The sequence below is a fragment of the Zootermopsis nevadensis genome, unplaced genomic scaffold (genome assembly GCF_977971745.1).
Source record: "Zootermopsis nevadensis isolate Lab colony 2312 unplaced genomic scaffold, Znev_1.0 Znev_ptg000030l, whole genome shotgun sequence".
NCBI lineage: Eukaryota > Metazoa > Arthropoda > Insecta > Blattodea > Termopsidae > Zootermopsis > Zootermopsis nevadensis.
This window is the reverse complement of record NW_028259162.1, coordinates 7,318,017-7,339,202: the sequence shown is the minus strand read 5'-3', so window position 1 is coordinate 7,339,202 and position 21,186 is coordinate 7,318,017. Positions and strand designations below refer to the sequence as shown.

General features: G+C 36.0%; 3 protein-coding genes and 1 long non-coding RNA gene across 23 annotated transcripts in view; 2 read left to right on the top strand and 2 right to left on the bottom strand.

Annotated features, from left to right (window-relative positions):
• Positions 1–3,229: 3,229 nt before the first annotated feature.
• LOC110831028 (uncharacterized) lies at positions 3,230–5,660 on the bottom strand. 4 transcript variants are annotated; one of them, XM_022066554.2, is made up of 2 exons: positions 5,526–5,660; positions 3,230–5,064 (listed from the first exon to the last, which is right to left on the bottom strand). In XM_022066554.2, the coding sequence occupies exon 2, from the start codon at positions 5,020–5,022 to the stop codon at positions 3,658–3,660; it is 1,365 nt and encodes a 454-aa protein (XP_021922246.1). In that variant the 5' UTR covers positions 5,023–5,064; positions 5,526–5,660; the 3' UTR covers positions 3,230–3,657. The 4 variants fall into 4 exon arrangements, with proteins under 4 accessions (XP_021922246.1, XP_087214828.1, XP_021922245.1 ...); XM_087358702.1 differs by having other exon boundaries at positions 5,495–5,620; XM_022066553.2 differs by having other exon boundaries at positions 5,396–5,536.
• LOC110831029 (uncharacterized) lies at positions 5,438–13,145 on the top strand. 12 transcript variants are annotated; one of them, XR_015537843.1, is made up of 5 exons: positions 5,813–6,012; positions 6,375–6,628; positions 6,985–7,086; positions 9,947–10,188; positions 11,998–13,145. It is a non-coding gene; the product is annotated as an uncharacterized LOC110831029 (long non-coding RNA). The 12 variants fall into 12 exon arrangements; XR_002543443.2 differs by having other exon boundaries at positions 5,813–6,103; positions 6,375–6,593; XR_015537842.1 differs by having other exon boundaries at positions 5,813–6,103.
• Positions 7,700–14,775, bottom strand: Inos (Inositol-3-phosphate synthase). Of its 2 annotated transcripts, XM_022066550.2 has the most exons (9): positions 14,506–14,775; positions 14,270–14,419; positions 12,514–12,686; positions 11,990–12,260; positions 11,348–11,602; positions 10,996–11,238; positions 10,563–10,671; positions 9,938–10,170; positions 7,700–8,665 (listed from the first exon to the last, which is right to left on the bottom strand). In XM_022066550.2, the coding sequence occupies exons 2-9, from the start codon at positions 14,387–14,389 to the stop codon at positions 8,378–8,380; spliced, it is 1,692 nt and encodes a 563-aa protein (XP_021922242.1). In that variant the 5' UTR covers positions 14,390–14,419; positions 14,506–14,775; the 3' UTR covers positions 7,700–8,377. The 2 variants fall into 2 exon arrangements, with proteins under 2 accessions (XP_021922242.1, XP_021922244.1); XM_022066552.2 differs by lacking the exon at positions 11,348–11,602 and having other exon boundaries at positions 14,506–14,774.
• A 1,016-nt stretch (positions 14,776–15,791) lies between these two features.
• tefu (Serine/threonine-protein kinase tefu) overlaps positions 15,792–21,186 on the top strand; it is a 41,007-nt gene continuing 35,612 nt past the window's right edge. Inside the window, exons 1-4 of one of the 5 annotated variants that reach the window (XM_087358658.1) lie at positions 15,792–15,840; positions 19,813–19,898; positions 20,286–20,414; positions 20,497–20,623. In XM_087358658.1, the coding sequence (XP_087214784.1) occupies positions 19,827–19,898; positions 20,286–20,414; positions 20,497–20,623 (328 nt within the window). In that variant the 5' untranslated portion in view covers positions 15,792–15,840; positions 19,813–19,826. Of the gene's footprint in view, positions 15,841–17,213; positions 17,233–17,749; positions 17,781–18,003; positions 18,302–19,812; positions 19,899–20,285; positions 20,415–20,496; positions 20,624–21,186 lie in introns of those variants that run through there. The other 4 variants (XM_087358660.1, XM_087358659.1, XM_087358661.1 and 1 more) reach the window with 4 other exon arrangements.

The following is a 21,186-nucleotide window of genomic DNA, read 5'->3' as shown; positions in this document are numbered from 1 at the left end:
ACTAATTTCTTTCACCAGCATTTTCAATGTGTGGTTCAAGTACTGGCACTGCCATTAATCAGATAATAACACTGAATATTTTGTATTTCCCCCGCTTTCTTTAAAGTAAGCAACCACAGAGTGATTTTCCAGATGTTTCATGCATTTGTCCTGTTCAGTAATTCATTTAGTTAAAACCTCATACAAATATTTAATTAGATATTATTTTGCAATATTTTTTACATATGTTTTACTGTTGTATAAGAATATGACTTTCAGTGTTTAGCAAAGAATATGGTGTATACATATATGATACAGAGTAGTTACAAAATTTGAAAAATAAAATTTATTATCAATATACCATGAGGTTCACATTCATAAGATTATGATCATTTACACTTCATCTAACATACCATTGAGCAAGTAGCTCAGCAGTAAATTTCTGTCAAGCATTTGGAGAATAATTGGTTTGAATCGTGGCAAAGCACCAGCTATCCTCAAGATTTCAATAGTTTTTCTCAACTCTCCAGGCAGATATCTGGATAGTGTTCGAATAGGCTACTAATGCTTTCTACTCTCCAAATTCACTATATGTAATCATTCTCATATATAACCGTCACAGGTGTTTTGTAAATTAAAGTAGTTTTCTAATATTTTATAATGATTCTAGTATGTGCCTGAAAAGACTGATAACACAATCACTTTCCCAGAATTACATAACAGTATAATGTCACTGCAGTCTCTATAGCATAACAAAATATTAGGTTTCTTGAAAATATTTCTCTTAAGAAGTTTACATTTAATTACACTTACTGCAAAGAATAATATTTGTATGCTTACTGTATATTGAAAGTAACAATTAAATAAGTATGTGTAAAATAAGTCACATAAGTGGCCAATTTCACAGATCTTAAAAGAATGGCTATGATTGCTTATGATTTGTTCAGTCATTTCAGATTTTCATTCATAAATTATTTTTAAAATACCTGTGTTCCTAATTAAATATAATGGGAAAGTTATAGCATATATACATATTGTGTGTGTGATATCTTATATGACAATAGCATTATGTACAACAATGCTTCTTCAAATTTTCATTGCATACATCTGTGAAGTTGCTCTTGTATATTACATAGTTCTTCTCAAGACTGTCACTCTATTTCTTGAATACCTGAATAAGAGTTAAAAAAAATGAGTGTCTTCTAGGTATAACACCATATTGTGTTGTTGATACTGACATTCTAGAGGAACTTTTTTCCTCCATCATCAGGGTGTTAGAGGCAGTAAACTTCTCTGAGATGTCAGTCAGTTAGTATCAACCAGACTACAAAGTGGTATGTAGGAGTTGAGTTTTTCACGGTGGTGAGTTTGAAGATGGCTGTCTTCTGGGTTGTGCTGTGTAGTCTGGTAGAAGTTTACCACCTTTTCAGAGGTCCTTGCTGCCGACAAAGTGGTATATCCCAGAAGACAGCAGTCTTTTTACTCGGAGCCACGAGAACTTCTAATCTCACTGTTTTTCCAACGAATGTGATTTTTATTTATTTGAAGCTTCAGTGGTATTATAATATGTATATATAAGTGAAGACTATTGTAGGTAGAAGTATGTTGTGCTTTTAGGAGAAGGCTGCCTCTTGCCATAATTTTTTGTTTTAGAAATTTAAGTCAGATACTAAGAAGTAGTATCTATAATCTTTGAACTGTGAGCTGTGGCTTCCAATCATCTTGGGTGAGCTTAGATCACAATCTATTGTATTTCCTTGCATAATTCACACGCTCCATTTTTTCTTATGAAATAGAAAAAGCACTTCTATATATTTCAACATTCCAGTCATATGTATGAAAAATGTCACCAAAATCTGAAATGAACAACAGAAGGAATTAAACCAGATAGCAACAGCAGCTTCTGCTAATATGCAGTATGGAATATCCCAGCTATGGTGTCATACAGAGCTATGTGCAGTAAGACATCCATATTTGTAGCAATGACAATTTGGATGCAGGGTCATGACTATGTAGTGTCAAGAGGAATTTTTGTGAAGATTATATGTTACTAAGAAACAGAAAAGTAGAGCAAAGTATTCAAGTAAAAGTGCAGCATTTTAACTGAAATTTTTTGGTATGCTAATAATGGCAGTAAAGCTGCAAATCTTGAATTTAACATGGCCATATAAAATATGTTCTGCTGGTGTAAGCAAAAGGCTGCAAATAAACATTAGGGAAGAGGAAGACATTGTATTTAGCACAGTCTGGCCAAAAAGAAATGTTGGGTGTGACATGTTGAAAACTGGGTTTTAAAGTTAAAGAACTGTACTGTGGATTTGATGATTGATGTTTTACTTATGAAAATGTCTTACATTGTGTAACAAAGTTTAATAAATATATTTAGACTTTAAAATAATGAAGCTATCATTTGTTACCAGTTAATGCCACACAGATTTTTGGAGACAGTTTCAGTTTTCTAGAAATGTCATGCAGATAGATGTATTTTCCATGAAGGGCCATTTTCACAAATCATGTAAATCATACACCCAAAGTTATTACAATTTTTTTGGGTGGTGCAAAAAAAACAATGCATTGTGTGATGAAATACAGTATATTGTTGCTATCTGATGTATGGAAAACACTCTCATTAACACATTCTATATGTATGCCATCATAGATGTTTAAAAAATTTATGCTATTGTTGATGATGGCAAATGAGGTTAGTTTCAATCGTGATAAACGAGTTATGAATCAGATATGACACCATGGTGAATGCATGCCATATATGAGGTAACAGGCAAGAAGCAAAAACTCATGGGGTGGAATAGTATCCTAAGTGCCAATTAAACCAGTGATGTATCAGTGTACATTATTCTGGTATATTAGTCCTTTGAAGCCAAAGACCATTTCACTAATATTTAATAATTTAGTCTGTACCACAAATAAATTACAGAACTTCACCATTACAAAGATTAACTGCTTATGCTGTTTAAGGAAATAATAGCTGCACCGAGAACCATACAGAACCCATAAAATACAGCAGCATTACTGATTGTTGAAATAAATGGTATGTGTATTTACTACCATTCTGCTTTAAAGGAATATGTGTTCACCAGCAACCACATACCCATTACCTTTCAGACAGAACTGCAGATTACAGCATAGGTTTCTCTGAAGTTGATAACCAAATAAATTTAAGCCAAACCTAAGCAGGAAGGATATCTTGAGTGGGATCAAACTCATACTGGAGAATAATTAGTGTCAGTCATCTTGTGCTCTTGGAAACCATTTTAATTTCATTTATGGTACAAATATATATGAAGGCCACAATTGGATTAAACATAACTGCACCACACTCTGATAACATTAATACAATTATATAACATATAGTGAGTTCTTACCAATCCACAATATAATTCTTCCTAAAATTAGTACACTACAGTGCTAGCATAGTGTTTTGATGTTCCTGTAAGTGACAAATGTTTAATCATACTGACACAGTTAAAGATACTTTCTTCTGTGTTTGTACAATCTTTTGTACTTCTGCAGAAACTCTGAATTTGATGACATAGGATAGATTATTTTACATGTCTATTCTACTATGCATATTAAAACACTGTAAGAAGTTTTCCAGTAACTAACATTAAGTCGTTAAATGCTAAAGAGTTTTAAATACATCATCACAGTGCTATTCCTTTAAAATTTCACACATGTTTTCTTCTTCAGTAAGTTATGTTCTGGGGTATAATTTGTTTCTTTCAATTCCTCTTCTAGAGCATCTAAGGAATTATTATTAAGTGTTCCTAAAGTTAATGTTTGTTGTTCTTTTTCCTTTATCAGATCTGGGCAATCCTTCTTAAGATGGGTAACATCTCCACAGACTTTGCAAGCACCACCTTTGGGATACAGGCCACGTGGATTATCAGGGCACTGACGGGCAATGTGGCCTTGTTCTTTACAGACAAAACATTCAGCATATCTAAAGTCCTGTGTGCGGATGACCTGACACTGAAAGTGAGTATGCTCTGTTGAACCACACTTGAAACAGATTCCTGTTCCTGATTCACTAGAGCTTCCAAGTTCTGGACATTGTGACAATAGGTGACCAGAGTTTCGACAGTGAAAACAAACTTTCTTTCTCTCTCTGGCGAATAACTTTTCTGCTTTGCGCCGCTCTCGCTTCATGACAGCAACAATTTCTTTCCTTGGGATTCTTTGTTTAAGTAAATTCTGACGCAACTCTTCAAGACGTTGTGCATCTTCTTTTTTCAGAGGAAATCCATCAAATTTAACAACCTCTATTTCCTTGCCATTTATGTACATCTGTACAGCATGTATGTTTGACTTGCTCCATTTAACAGATTTGTCATTACCTTTTCTCCCATCAAATTTCTTTTTAAAATTTTCATTTTGATTTTGTTGAAATACATCTTTCCTATTAGCAGTTATTCTGTCAGTTTCACAAAGAGGTGGTTCTGTATCTGACTGCTTGTTCTTCCTTTGTTTCCTCTCCTGTGATGTTGGTTTACCAACCTTGGTTCCATGTTGATTTTCTAAATCCTTTCCATGGATTATGAAACCCTGTTTTCCCTTCCAAACTTCACTGTTTTGTTTTTCTCTTTGTGTAGCACAACTTTCTACTTTATCAGTCACACTTTCATCATCAGACACTTTTTTTATTTGTTTCAAGTACTTTTTCACAGTACGTTTCTTTTGAACCACATGTAACTTATCCTTTTTTCTGGAATAATCTTTTTCTGGTTCAGAAATTTCTGTACTTGAATCTGCAGAAACAAAATTCTTGCGCTTCTTTATCCTTTTTTCATCACTGTTGAGACCCGATATTTTTGAATTTTCTTCAAACATGGCCCACTCACCTCTGTCAATACCACTAACCTCACATTGCATATATTTTTCTCTTTCTTCTGTTTTTGTTTGGTCTTTCCTGGGGACATTATGTTTCTCTTGCAGCTGCTGTCTCATTTGATTCCATGATGTAGCCTCTTCAGGAATCCTTTCATTGGAGGATTTGGACCCTCGAGCTCTAGCAAAGCGAGTCATTGCTGGCCTACGTCAGCCAATCTATTAAAATTATTTCCAGTTCTGAAATAATGAAACAAGCACAGTTCTCAAAGACAGACATTAGTATTGGTAAATGCATACAGAATTAAAAATTATTAATCCAAATGAAACACAACATTGTTTCTAAGGGAAGCTTAGTATACTAAAAGGAAATCTTGTGGATGTTCGAAAATCTTAGTGTTCTGTTAAATGTAACAAATACCATGAGGTTATGTTATGTACCGAAAAATTTTCCCTTGCACGTGAAGTTAACAAATTAACTTCTGAAGCTAAATAATTAGGGTTTAAACTAGCTAACTTAAATTTCCTTAAACACAAATATTTATAAATAGATCCACTACACAGGACTCACCCCCCACACGTGGCAACCTTATACGGAAGGTCTAAGACACACAGTAAATACACACATAGTATATAACTGAAATTTGTTATCTAGAGTCACGGACTACACCTTTATTGAACTAAATATTTAAAGGCAGCACCTCAGAAGACAGTCATCTTCATAACCGTCGCCGCAAGAACATGAAGTCTCTTGTAAGCGAAATTTGTGCTTTCATTGCCCATAACATGAAATATTCTGAGCATAGAGTTTCGAAATCGCGAATACTTAAAATTTATGGGCATCATGGTCACATGTCTACAAACGATGGTCATCAATGTATATCACGGATCATGGACAACCATCTTATTACTGTACTATGTAGGTTATGTCGGAAACTATTATTTTCAGCCGTAGTCGTCACGTGTATTATTTCATAAATAAGTATCTATGTGAAACGTCTGTTAAATTAATATTTTATTAGTCATATGTATGAATGATACATAGTATATTGTGAAGAATTCCCCAATAGAAATTAATTTTATACGCAAGAAATTAACCTCCTAATTAACCATTAATGTTATTTTCCGTGGGATGAGTTACCATATCGATATTCGTACATTTTCTTTCCAGGTTAAAAATTTAAGATGGTAAAGGCTGTGAATAATTGTTAACGCCATTTATTCTCAGATTGCTGTGTGTGTGTGTGTGTTTATCTACGAGAGTTAAGACTATCCGAACGTAATTAGCAAAATTTTTAAGTAATACATCTTGAAGTTAAAACGTCAGTTTTGCTTTACAGTTTTATATTTCCAGTAACTATTTCAGTAGCAATTACTCAAAATCGTTTTCCCTTCAGTGTTTTATCTTTAGTTGTATTTTCTATGATTCACATTTAGTTTATATGTAAAACATGCCAAATGTATTTATCCGTTGTGTTACAGTTTTAACATTAGATAAAAGTGTATGGGAAATTCTCAATTACATTTAATTACGTATTTCTGTTCTTTAGACAGTTTGATTATGCTTCAATTTGGTCAAAGCTAGAGTATGCTTTTGTTGAACCATGGCATAGCAAAGGGAATTCATCTCTGTCGTCTCATCATGGCCCACATTCACTCCAGTGGGATTTGTGGTAGACAAAATGGCACTGGGCCAGGTTTTTCTTGAAGTTCAGCTTCCGTTGTCAGTATCATTCACCACTGCTCCATTTTCAGTCATGTATCATTTGGTACGGACATTTTTGGTACCCATGCGGTTTACAAGGCAAATAAGAGAATTTTGTTCCTTCAGCATGATCAGTGCATTGAGACATATGGGATTTGTTTTCGCAGCAGTGAGTCTGAAGATGTCTATCTTTTGGGTTGTTGTCCAATGTAGTGTGGTAGAAGTTTACTGACATTGGTAAACTTCTACCAGACTACATGGCGCAACAACCCAGAAGACTGCCATCTCCATTGAGACATAGTTCTTCAGCTAAATGCACAATAGCTGCAAATTAAATATGGGTGTTCTCAGGAATTTTTAGCAAAAACAATGCTTAATATGAGTGTTTATATTCTTCATTTGTTTTAGACTAATTTACATTTGTTTTTGTGTAATATGCATGTTTATATTTGCAGTACCATCTGATGTTGATGCAATGACTTGTAGATGGGTGATTTAGAAGCATGTACTGAAGATGCAGGCATATCGGCAGAAATCAAATTTAAATGGCACTTAAGGTATTCTTTATCTTTACATACATGTTGCATGTATTTAGAAAGTTTGAAAACCATATGAACTCCATTTCCAGACATATTTGCTTCAGTAACTCCAAGGTGGATGCAGATCTTCTGTTGAATATGGGCAATTTCATCTCCAATAGAATGAAGTGTCTCAACATATGATGCACATTTATAAATAGATTCTCCTTGTGACAAAGAATTTTCTGCTTCACTTAAGTTCAAACAAGTGAGATGAAATCTAGCATATGGCTTACAGCGAAGTGCTGACAATCTATTGGTGCTTAATATCTTATACGCCAACTAAATAAACTAATGTCGTGTATAGAGGGTTGTCATGCCAGTATGCATTATTATATATTGCACAACTGAAACCTGGAAATGAAAGCATGAAATTTTATGTAATAATTCATGCAACATAACAGCAACATAAATAGATTTCTGCTTGTCATGGAAGGCTCTGTTGCACTTACTGCAGCTATCCTTGCTGGCTGTCACTGTAGAAATCAGGCAGCAAGAAAAACAGTGTCAACTCACAATAACACACAAGGTACAGAGCACTGACAAAGCATGTATGATCACTACAAAGGCTGTCAATAATGATTATACTTAATTGTAAGGTTTAAGAATATTTATTTTTCATCAAGTACATTCTGTAATCCATGGATAAGTAACAAGTCATTTAACTTGCACTAAAAGAAAAGTGGATCAAAGAATATGCTGAATTGTACTACAATTCATATACAACACTGTATACATCAACAAGTTTTAAGTAATTACATATAAATGTTAAAATATTCACATCTTTAAAATACTTTCAGTATGAATCATAACATAGATATGAAAAATACTGTTCCTATCACACAATTCAGTTCTGGGTCAGTGAAAATTCTAATGACTAAGCAGCTCTCTGAACCAACAGCAGCATAAATGCAGTATTTCTGCTGTTCACCTTGTCATGTGGGGGGGGGGGGGGGGAAGATAAAAAAAAAGAGGGAGAAGTCCCTTACAATCTTCATACTGCCTTATACAATTCAAAACTAAAGTGAAAGCTATGTTTTTGTGAAAAAAAGGGTTTTTTACACAGAATGAATGAAAAGTGTACACAGTAAATTTATAAATAAATGTCATGCACAACTGAAACATGAAAATCTGTACATAAATGCTATGTGGAATTAACATTATAGGGAACAACTTTCATGTCTGGAAATTGTAACAGATATATCTTGTTAGTCATCAATGAGATCAATGTATAATATTCATTACAAATTCTTATAGCATCTTTATAGTTTTATCCTTGTGTGTAATTCTTTGTCCCATTTTGATGAATCTTATCAACCAGTTGTTTGGGTACATCTCTTGCTGTGCCAGTTGTTATGGACATCCCATTATGCATCTCAATTCCTTTCTGTACAGTACATAAATTTCCAAAGGCTATCAGCGGACGTTGCAGCTTGTGTTCTAGAAGCATATCATTCTCAGGAGGTAGTGCCAGACAGGCACGGAGAACATTTTCTATACAGGAGCGCTGCTTTGCCAGAGCATTCACAACTGGTGTTCCTTCAGGAACCAAAGGAGCCTGAAAGGAAATACTAACTGTCAACTTTGTCATTTTAATTATTAGTGCAATTTGTTTGCAGTTGAGTCAATGTACCAGAATCTTTATCATAGATGACAATGGAGAAACACTTTCACCTTTATTAAGATGCAAATACATGATGCAGTAATGTCTAATTTTGATTGTACTACAGTAATTCCTAGCTAAATGCAGGAATTATGTTACTGAAAATTGGGGAAACTGCCACACCTAACTACTGAATTTACATAACCACATTCTTTTAACTTTTTCATCACCAGTATTAAAATTATAAAATTTGCCTAATGGTAAAAAATAGAATATTTTGCCATATAGCAATCACTACTGAGAACTATGAAGCCTGTGTGTGCACAACCAACCAATGAGCAAACTTGGTTTTAAAATACAGACAAAAAATTGAGAGAATGTATATTTTCCTCCCTCAGATTTGAGGAGTCTCTTCTTCCCCAGACTACTTTCTTCTAGCATACATTTAAAATATAAGACTTTGTGTGAAGCCACAATATCCCTGATTTTTGATAGAAAAGGAGCAGCAGCAGTGCCAGGATAAAAATGTTGCACTTTTGCATATTCAAATAAATATTAATGAAGGAAACACTTCGCCCTCGTTGGACTAGTGGTTAGCATGCTTGCCACTGGACCCAAGGTTTGCGGGTTCAATCCCGGCTCAGGTCGATGGATTTTTAAGAGTGATAAAAATCTGTAGCACAACTTCCTTTGGAGGGGAAGTAAAGCCAGCAGTCCCATGTCGTAGATTTACGGCATGTAAAAGAACCTTACGAGCATGATACGAAATGTTTCGTAAGCAAAATTCAGCGGCCATTTCTCACCCAAGTCTCTCCTGATTCATTGCTTCACTGCTAGATGGCTCTGGCAGTGAAATCAGGATTGAGTAGAAATTGTGCAGAGTCAGTGGGCTGGTCACTCACTACTCATAAATGCACACTTCTAGACCAAGAAACCTCCGAAAACCCACAACTGGGTTGTAGAGCCAAGAAACAAACAATGAAGGAAAGACATAATTGTAAACTTCACCACAGTAAGGTACCAACTATAAGTATGGTCATTTAAGTTAGGTTCTTATTTAATTGTGCCTGCTTCATGCATGCCAGACAATCCTTTGTGAAAATGCTGGTAACATACAATAGTAAAATACAATAAAAACTGACTGCAAAAAGCAGACTGTCATAAATCTGTGATCTATGAAGCTACAAATATACCAACTAACCCAACTGTTATTTGTCATGTACTGACCTTACACAGGTAGCTGAGAATGGATAAAACAGAGTGGAAACTGCAGTACTCTGAATCCGGTTCCCCTGCCCTTCGGAATTGGATGCGACTGCACAGCTCTGCCAGAATCACAAGGTCAAGGATGATGGGACTAGCTAACAGTGAGTCTTCACATGTATTATGGATTACTAAAGTGTTATGGCCACCAAGAAGAATCTCTGATGTATATTCATCCATGGCTCGCTTGCTGTCACCTATAAAAACAGACACTGGTAAATACAGTTTATATTTTTACTTCTGTTTATAGTTCTGCTGCTACTGAGGGCAATTGAAGGAAACGGGTAACAATGGGCCTAGGGGGGGAAGGAGGGTTAAAACAAGCAAATTTATTTATGCATAGCCTGTCTGCTGTATAGGTACAGGAGGCAATATATTACAAACCGAGTGCACATCCACTTCATGACAGTATCATCGTAGGAGCTTGGACAACACTTTTCAATAGCACATAAGTACTGTTACTAATTTGATGGAGTAATCTATGCACACTTTGTTTTCCATTTTAAACATCTTTTCCTTTTAAATTTTCTGCTCTCACATTCCTCAGTTTCTAAACAACATAAATGACTGACAATTCCTAAGAACTTACCAACATAAGGAACATGTTTGATAACCACACAATGATCTGGTTTCTCATTAGGGCCATACAAAATCCTGTTTGAATTCACCATGTCGTCTACCACATTGCTCTTTGAAATCTGAAAATATGGAAAAAAAATATTTGTGAACACACAAATTCTCATGCAATACGGGACTCAAATGGTTGGGCATTATGCATTCAGTGTCAGAAAGGTGTTAACAACTTCACTGATTTAATATAATGATAAAATTAGCAGATTCAAGCTAAATCTGTAACGAGTACAGAATGTTTCAACAGTACAAAACCTGTCATAAATGTTTCAGATGGAAGGCAACCCACTTTTGTCATGTCATATCCTTCTTCTAGAACAGTTGCCACAATTTAAAGATAGAAACCAAAGCATTAGAAAGCATTTGCTGTAATGAATAAATCAGTTACTCACCTCCTTAGAACGGAATTGTTGAGGGGCTGAGAGATTTTTTCCATCATTGTTTCCAAGATGGTTGTAGCTGACAATGGAGACAGGCTTTATTCCTGCATTGACAAGAAAATCTACCAGAACTGACTTCAGTTTGGTTTGTCCTGATTTGAAGTCATCACCAGTGATAAAAACACGGTGTTTCCGTGCTAATTCAATGCAACCAGGAACAAATGTATTCTGTGGAGATCCATTGATGTAGGTTGTCTGCATCATACAAACAGGAAGATTAACATGTCAGAAATAAGTGAAATTATTAAGATGAGTGGTGGAAGAGTTTCACGGAGATTTAACTAAGAGTTTGGAGAGTTCTTACCCCTTCCAAGATGCAGGCAACTGCAAACAAAGTTGAAGGTGACACTTCTTTGGCACTTGCTTTGATTGCAGACAGGAGATTCTCAGCTGTATCGTTGAGGCCTGAAAGAACATCACAGAATCTCTCTGTGTTGGCCGTCCACAGAACGATCACCTGATCCAACTTGTGGGAGTCTTTGAAGTCTCGAATGTCTTTTCTTATCTGTTCCATTTGTTCCCATTTTGTCCCAGAAATAACATTATCTGCACGGGAAGCCTAAGAAAGGGTAATTGAGATGTTTGGTTAAAGTATGTTTTGATAGGGAAGGACAACAAGGGAACAAACGTTTGAAGATTGGTTGTAATACTGTCTATTGAAGTCAGTAAGGTCATGTCTGTTTGTTATGGAGCATATTATGTCTCACGTCCCTTACATAAGATAGTTCTCCGTATTCTGTAAATGATGAAGCATAGAAGAGCCAGAGCAGAGGGGAATAAAACTGGTCTTTTCTTGTAGTTTTTTTGATGTCAAAGCAAATCGAGTTTAGAGGGAACGTTTCGTTCACTGTAAATTTTATTAACCCTTACCTCACACATATGGGATTTATCCTGCTACCATATAAATTAATATGTTATTAACTAAGTTTCTGAACAAAGTTTATACCTGATTAGCAGCAATGAAGTCTGGGAAGTAAATGGAGGGCCGTGGCTTCATGATTTGCATATAAGGACGAAGCTGTTGCTGAAGATTCACATCAAGCACTTGGGCTCTCTTCATGGCATCAGACAAGTTCATTGATGATATGTCCCAGCCATCTACAATAATATCATCAGGACTCACCATTGGAAGAAACTGGGACATAGGGATGTAAACACCTTGCCCATTTGTTCCAGTACCCAGGCGAACTGTAGAGGCTTGCGTGATTGAGCCATACCTGCAACAACAGGCAGCAATAGTGTGGATTATCAATAATGTAATTTTATAAGAATATTCAGTGCTTTTACTGCAAGAATTAGGGTAAATTGAAGTTATCAGAGACATTACATATGTGAACTGGTAAGGACTGACCTATAGAATGTTTATTTTTATATTCATGAGGAGCAGTAGTTTAACTTCCATGGTACCCAACCAAATTCAGGATGAAGTTTATTGAAAGTTCTTAGTACAAAAGCAGTAGTCTGTCTCACCAGTCAGCCTTATGCACCCCTTCTTTGGTTTCCCAGCTGAGCTGTAGCTTATTTGCAAGAAGGGCTGCAGTGACAGTGGAGCCATTGTTTCCACCCCATCCAACAAGCATGAGTCCCAACTTAGGAAGTTGACGTTTAGTTTGGATATGCAGTTTTGTCGTCACTGGCGTTGCCTGTTTGAATCAATAAGAGTTAAACAAAAATAAATAAACGTTATAAGAATACTTTCTTTACAATTTTACATACCAAGGAAACCACTTGCAAATTAATGCAGAGAAAAGTAATGGACAAAAGAAATATTTAAGAGGGTAGGAAGCAACTGAATTATGAGCAATTTTGTGAATCATGCTTTTCCCCTAATATTTTTAAACAGTTACGTCAAAGGCTTGAACACATAAGCTGTATGGGCAAAACACACCAACACAACAGAGAGTTTTGTTGTGGCAGTCAATTGAAAGATCAAAATAGGATGATAAAATAACATGAAAGTGTATCATGGGAAAACATGTTATAGTAATGTGGATCATAGAAATGTGTCTATAGATGGTGGAATTTGTGTTGGCATTGTTGAGCCATTATGCTAGTCCACACAATGTAACTGTATCAATATATTACAAAACAATGTATTTGTATGTGTAGTATATCTACTTCTTATTTTCATGTTTGTCCATCCATCCATAACTTAAATATTCTGTTTACACTAATAGGCAGACATCATGAAAACAAAGTTAGAAATTAAATAAAATACAAATGAAACCTTATTTCAATAATTAAATGACGTATGGATATTCAATTGTGACTCATGAAACACTAAGAATTAATCAGATTACACAATAATAAAGTACAGGTTTCTCCATCATGCAGCAGAACTATTGAGCAGTGTAGGTATACTCCATGAATTCATAACTTCAGCATTAGGTGGAGATGAGAGGTTAACTTCATGCTCTGGCTGCTTTATACCAAAGGAGAACACCTGGTACCCACTGAATTGGAGGCTGGGTGGGGCCCAGAGCTGGTCTGGATGTTGTGGCAAAATTAAAAATTCTTCCCTGTCAGGAACTGAACCCTGGCCATCCAGCTTGTAGCCTGGTCAATGTACTGGCTGAGCTATCTCTGCTCTTCATACTTCAGACAATTGTTCATGACTCATGAGTATGTCTAAATAGATGCTTACCAATTCAAAACTATTGAAGCTCTGTTGTGAAAATGCTGTATTTATATGAAAGCTTAGGATAGCCTGTAGTAATGTGTATGTATAAGCAACCACACTAGAACTTTTGTGAAAACCTAATACAGACAAGACATGAATTTGACAAAGATGATATCTGCCACCTTTAATGCATCATCAAACTTGTTACACAATGCAATGGAAGTTTATGGATCCAAACAAGTGAACAGATGGCATGTAATACAGAACATAAGTCAAGTCCTCCAACTTGCAGTTCTTAACTTGAGCCTGTGAAGGAACAAGTTAGTCCTCCAATCATGTAATCAGAACACATTCTAGAACAAATGGTCTTGCTGAATGTCTGATGAAGTTAAATGCATTTCACATCTCTCAAATGTATGCAAACTGCTCTGCCCATCTTTTTCTTTCAAGAAATAAATTACATTATACTGATGAGACTTTACTGATTATGTTAAATTAATAGTAACATATTTAAATTTCTAGGCATGCTAAAGCTTATTGATTGAAGTCATCTGAATTAAAAATCATCTTTCTAGCAGCTGAAAAAGAAAATTATTTGGAGCTTACCATAAGCACATCTCCATGTGACTCAACTTTTGTAATTTGATAATCATAATCTGCTTCAATAAAGTCAGTTGTATACTTCACATTTGGGCTGTTCACCAGAAACACTCCCTTCGATGGCATTGCTGCTTCAGATACTTAATATTCCTTTACCTGCAAAAGGAACGGAATTATTAGTGCTGCCAGTACCAGTTTCGTTCATTTAATATTAAATGAACATTCATTTACAGTAAACGTACCAAATATAGGATTATGATGTACAGACGAGCAATTGCTTTGTTACGCTGGCGCTCAAAAGGTAGCAGATCCTAGATCAATAATCAGTTGGAATGCGTAGGTGCGCCTTCTTGCACACTCGTAGCAGAAATCAATAACTTCAATAATGCCGCCTTTAGATGCGCTGCCCCTTATATACGTATGGCTTGTTCAGTAGATCATGTTCTTTCCCTTAAATATGGTTTCGACAAGCAGTTCTAGAAAGCTCTAGAAACCTGGTTGTTTTATTGGCACTGGTAGCGTTCCCACCCATGATTATAGTCGAGCAATGTGATTGGCTAGTTAGACGAAGAGACACGTTTCCAGCACGTGGTAAGGAACAAGCACGTGTGTGGCATGTGATTGGAAATATTCCCCTGACGGCAGCTCCATACATGTTTCAGAGCGAACTATTAAATGCGCTACATTTAACCATAATAGTTTCAAAACAATTCTTAAACATGCCTTTAAAACACGAAGAAATGCTAACTAGAAATAAATGAACGTTAACACACTTCTGGCACAGACCAACATTAAAGGACGGATTGCTGGTAGACTGTCTGTACTATATTTATAGTCAAGCAAATAGCTGTGATAAGCCATTCAGAGAATTATGACTAATTATGTGAAGACGAGATGTAAGCCAAACCTGTTTTCGCCTGCATAGTTAGGAATTCAACTTGCGCTTCAACATTCAATTCAACTCTCGTTTAGGGCATGCCTTTGTTGAATGCGTCAAAGGCATGCCCCTAGCTGTCAACACTACGCTGCCATTTGTCAGGCATTTTTGTTAACAGAAGAGAGGAACATGTCAGACGCAACTTTACTTATCAGTATAAGTGCAGCATATTTAGTTATCACAGGTGCAAGAATCAGAAAAGAGCAACCGCGGCGACGCATATGGATGAAGGCTTATTTAAAGAAACGGAATTTTGGAATTCTGAAGGATTTGGAAGTCTATGAAGAGGTTCTATTTAGAAACTTTACATGAATGGTTCCATAATAGTTGAAACGACCTGTAAATGTCGATAAACAACAAAGTTTCTTCTTCCGAAGACGTCATCTTGTAGTGGAAGTAGACGCGAGACGCACGGCGTGTTGAAACAAAACCCACTCAGGCTGGGAACACGTGCAATGAGGCATGCGAAACTGTTTCCGTTCAACTCTTTTCAGGCATGCGTCAACGCATACATTGCCAAGGTTAAGGATGCATGGAATAACACCTCCACACCACCGTATATCTTTATACGACAGCGTTTAAGACAACTTTTTCCTCTTCCTCCTGTCAACATTGAATGGAAGGATGCAGGAGAGTTAAAGTGAGTTCTAAAGAAAGGAGTAATCCTAATAACTACTGCGAAGATTGTATTGAAAATAGAATTTGGATTAGAATTTTAATGCAGTAAGGGCAAGTTACTTGGTATTTCGAAGAATATACATTATGGTTTGTTTCTTCGGTCATCAGAAAAGACTAATTAACATAGACACGTAATATATTAATAGTAAAGTGCCTTCGTTCGTCTGCATGTTTTACCTCAAAAACTACCCAACGGTTTTCAATGAATTTCGTATTCGGGGTACACATTAAAAGTATTTCATGAATAGGGTTCTGATCCACATCGACCCGTTATCAACCTGGAAGTATTTTGAAAAACATTAACTGTATCAAAATATTTAACGTGAAAGTTACAGACATTAATTAGGTTTGAGTGTATTTTATGCAATGGACACATTTTTGTACGATGCGATGAGAAAAGGCCAATTTCAACTTAATGTAAAGCATAGGTTACAGATGACATCTTGAATGCGAGCCAACCCGGAAGCTTACAATTTATATTTCAAGAATCCGAAAATAACATTATAATCATCATACTTTCAAGTCTGTTATCGCTACACCGGTTTAGCCTACGCAAATCTAGGACGCTCAAGGACGTCTCGTCACTGTGAGGTGCTAGCAAAATCATATGACAGTCAAGGTAAATTTCCATTATATAATATCGGAGCATATAGGGCGTTCCAGAATATGGTGCTGACCAAAATTACCACATGAATGATAATACGGACACAGTGGAGAAAAAGATATTAGCACTCGGAAAATGAACACTTACAAAAGCAAAAGAAACGAATTAAACTACAACCAGTACAAAATTACTTCTTGAGACGAACTGTTCTTCTAAATCCACAAACGACATTTTCAGCCCTATATTGACTTGCTGGAGTTAACACCCACACATACCTTATTCAGAATAGGGTGCTGAAGAGAGTAATTGGACCTAAGATGGAAGAAATAACAGGAAACTGTTTAAATTCCATAACTAACTTCGTAATTTGTATGTGTACCAAATTTTATTAGTGTGATCAAATTAAGAACAGTTGGGTGGGAGGATTGGTAACATGGGTGAAAAGGATGAGAGATGTGCACATAATACATTTTAATCACGAAGACTATGCGTAAATTGGAGTATAATACTAAAAAGGATCTTAGTAAATAGGGTGTGAAGTCCTGGACTGGGTCCATCTGACTCAGAGTAGGGATCAGCAACAGGTTCTTTGAAGACGGTTATGAATCTTTGGTTTCCACAAATGGTATGGAATTTATTTTATATGTGAGAGACTATTAGCTCCTGAAGAAAGAGTTAGTTTACAGGTATCCAGTGTATAGATCAGAAATAGTGTAGTCGCAATATGTGAAGCGTTATGACGTACTTGGTGTAAGTAGTTACAGCCGCATTCCGTCTGTAGCATGGTCTTTGAACGTGTCTGGTCTGTTGTGTGTGGTTTTGCAACTTTTGTTTTGCATGCATAAATATGCTAGGTCTGGCCCGAGGACACGAGTAGGCCTACAGAAATGTACGAATGCATGCATATTGCTCATTGGTCATATGTCAGTCCTTCAGTCGTCTCTCCCAGGTCATGCCAGAGATCTTTTAAGTGCCTTTCGGCGGGGGCAATCTAACCTTTTCGATGAAACTGTTGTTGACTCGTATTGGTATTGGTTTAGTTTGATTTATTGTGAAGGTCACTTTACTTATGGGCGTAGTTCAACTTCTGCAAATATATTTTTAATCATTTGTCAGCTTTTACCTCGACTGGGGTTTTTATGGTGTTTCCTCAGTCTGTCCAAGCCGCGATGTTTCCACTGGGTCACGACTGCTTCCTTCCATATTCTTTCCAATTAATTAATTTTCCTAGTATTGGTAATTCGTGATTTGACACTTGTTTCCATCAGATGGAGTCCGGAGATCCTTTAAAAATTCATGTAAATAAGTCATCAGTATCAACATAAAAATTAAAAACAGTTAAATAATTTATGAAATACCATTTCACGTCTACTCCATGAATCTAGATCTAGAAAATGACATGAAAAATTACATCTGTCCCAGCGAGTGGTGCGGAGGGAAAACTTTTAGTAGTGTTTGGGACATTTCATGCGTTTGTGTTATATGTTGGCTCGTATAACCGAACTGGCTGCTGGTTAACTTGATGGCGGTTTATGTTTGGAAGTTCTGTAGACCACAATTTATGTATTTTGTAATTGTGTGGATGATGTTATCGTGTTTGTTCCTAATGTGGGAAGCAATCAGAAGTGCAATGCGTGCATTATCTTATTCTCAGTGTGTAAACTCTTAATAACTTTGCTCGGAGCGTTTGCCCCTCAATATCATAGCTGCGAAAACGTGTCCGTACGAAATTGATACCTATATAAATGTGGTTAAATATTTCTGTTAAGTTGAAGTAGTGATTTCCAAGCTTAACAGTGAAACAAATACGTACATAGTAGTAAGTGGTTCTTATTTAATGCTGATAAGTACGTAGATCTCGTACTTAATTTTCACTGGAACGAAGTAGGCTATGCTTAAGATGCCTGTTTTAGTTGTTTATTATCGTGTTCACAAAAGCCTGCCACCAGTCCCATTCCTGCTGCAGATGAGTCCAGTTCACACCTTCCTACCTTAATTGTTTTTGATACATTTCAAATCTTTCTCTCTTTGTGTAGGTATTCTGATTGGCTTCAGGCTACCAATCAAAATTTTTTATGAACTTCTCATCTCCCACCATGCATGCTATGTGCACTGTGCATCTCATCCTCCCTGATTTCATTATCCTACTAATACTTGACAAACGGTGAAAATAGTGGTGGCCTTCATTGTGAAGTTTGCTCTTTGGTCAAAATATCCTCTCCAGCACCCTGTTTTCAAATACCCATAGTCATTGCTTTTCCCCTAGTTTGAGAGACCAAGTTTTACTCCCATCTGTAATGACAGATAATATTGGTTTGTATGTTTTAATATTTATAATTTTAAATAGCAGATGGGAAAACAGAAGATTCTGAAGTGCATGATAGCAGACATTTCTTGATTAATCAGCTCTTAATTTCTTTGTGAATGCAAGGTTGATCAGCCATGACCATCTTCTACCAGAAAAACCTCTATGCTGATTTGGATTTTTGAAAATTAATATTTATACCAAATGACTACAGTGATCAGCAGTTCTGTCCTCTGTCTATCACAAAACAAAAAGAAAAAGAAAACACGTAGGGCGGATCCTTCAGTTGCCTTCTTTCCCTTCAGCAAGATCACCTAAATCATATAAGCTATCTAAACATAGCGTGAAGACTGGCTTACTGAAAACAGTGAGTGGGAAGATTTACATATGACAGACTGACCATTCCATTGTCCATATATGCCTCTACCATCTAGTTTAGTTAGCCAATTGCATGGACAGGATCTGGGATGTGATATTGATGAAGCTTGATCCTGACATCATCAGCAGAGAGGATTGGTTTTCACTGAAACAATGTAAGATAACACTCTCCAAGATTCTCTCTTGATCCTACCTTATTTCTGGATCTATAGAGTTACCATTTTGTTTGTACCATCTTGCATGCAACCCAGCCATCTGTCATGGTGTTCTGGAAAGCGCTTTTACCTGTTTGCCTGTATGTAGCCTTGTCAACCTCCTTATCCTATGGCTTGATCCTTCTAGTCTTCACCATTCACTTTCTAATAATTCTTATGTTGTCCCTGAGGACGGAGGCAGCATGTTCTTCCAAGATGTTGGTATGAGCCAAAAGACTATTTGGCAAAACAGCTTAGAAGACCACCACCTATCATGAATATTCTGTGCCTCTTTATTGTATTAGTATCTGTATACATTTTAATAAAATCTTGTGTTTATATTTTGATTTTAAGATGAGGGCAGAATTATTATCCTGAATTTAATCAAGAAATGTATTAAATCTTAATGTTCTATGAATTTTTGGGAGGTTACATTGTTTGTGTTATTTTCAGAAAATTTAGGAGCCATGGGTACCATCGAAAGAGACTTAATGGAGTGTTGCACTGGTTGTGATTCCAATAAAGTTACGGAGAGGAAGGTAGGCATACTCATTCAGCAGGTCCTGTCAGCTGAAAGAAACAAATTATTATTTATTTACTAAAAATAATCAATAATGAATGTACCAGGTACTCTTTTTCTGGGGGTAAATTACTAAATGTGTGAATCTCAACACTCACCACTAACTGGGCTCATCTTTTAGTTTCTCCTACTTTGTAGCTGCAGTTGACTGTCAGATTTTGATCATTTAGCTTTCATTACATTTAAATCAACAGTACATAACTTGTATTGGATAGACACATTTGATCTTTATCAGATCATTATTAGTGCCCTGTGTTAATGAGTGTATGTCATCACAGTATTGTGTTGGTCTGGTTTCTTATAAACATAAAATGTAATTTATTGCCAACAATTTTTTTTATTGCAGAAAAGTATGGAACGACTTTCAGAACTTTTGATGGACTCACAGACAGCAAAGATTTTGGGTAGGAGTGACAGTGGAAATAATTTAACGTGGGATTCTTTATTCCATTCGGTGCATAAATTGATTTTAAAGGTAAAAATAGGCCTTTTTAACTTACTGGCATTTTCTTTAAATTTCTTCTACTGGTATTTCATTTTATTTTATTTTACTTCAGGAAGCAGACCGATTCAGAGCAGAGGAGCAGAAGCCACAATCATCATCATCTTCCCAAACAAATAGAGAAAATATGAAGCTTAAATGTTCAGCATTAATTGATAATGTAGTTACAAAGGCAATCAAAGGCATGTAAAGTTATTATATGAGTATGCTGGATGTATTGTTGATGAGGGACTGACACATTTCTTTCTTTCTTTCTTTCTTTCCTTGCTTGTTTGCATCTGATATATCCATCTATGGTCTGTGATGACTTTCCTGGTTTTTGTCCATCCAAGCAAGAATGTAGAATCCATTTCCGAGGTGGGAGCATGCATAGGGGAGATTCTATTACACCCAATGATTCAGTGATCATGAGAGTTATGTTCACCAGAGGAGAGCCACAGTTTAAAGTGCACTTTGAATCATAAAGAGGACTTAATATTCCCAAAGTGTTATCTTTGGCACAGTTGAAGACTTTTACCTACAAGCATGAAAATCTGTAAACTCTGCTACTCTCTGTTTGATTTTTAATTCTTTTTTATTTTCTCCATTGCTTATTTTTTACTCCTGTCATTTTGTTTGATTGTCCATGTTTCAGAACTATGCATTAATGCTGGTGTAAAGTACAGCGTGTCATATTTAGTTGTAATTGACATTATATAAAGACTTCAAATTTAGAAGTAACCGCTTCTCATTGTGATGAACGTTG

Coding starts and splice junctions, on each gene's coding strand:
- Inos (XM_022066550.2), bottom strand. CDS start 14,389: ATGCCATCGAAGGGAGTGTTTCTGGTGAACAGCCCAAATGTGAAGTAT. Junction 12,261..12,513: donor GGGGTGCATAAGGCTGACTG/GTGAGACAGACT, acceptor CTGTTGTTGCAG/GTATGGCTCAATCACGCAAG. Junction 10,672..10,995: donor AACAATTCCGTTCTAAGGAG/GTGAGTAACTGA, acceptor CCATATTTTCAG/ATTTCAAAGAGCAATGTGGT.
- LOC110831028 (XM_022066554.2), bottom strand. CDS start 5,022: ATGACTCGCTTTGCTAGAGCTCGAGGGTCCAAATCCTCCAATGAAAGG.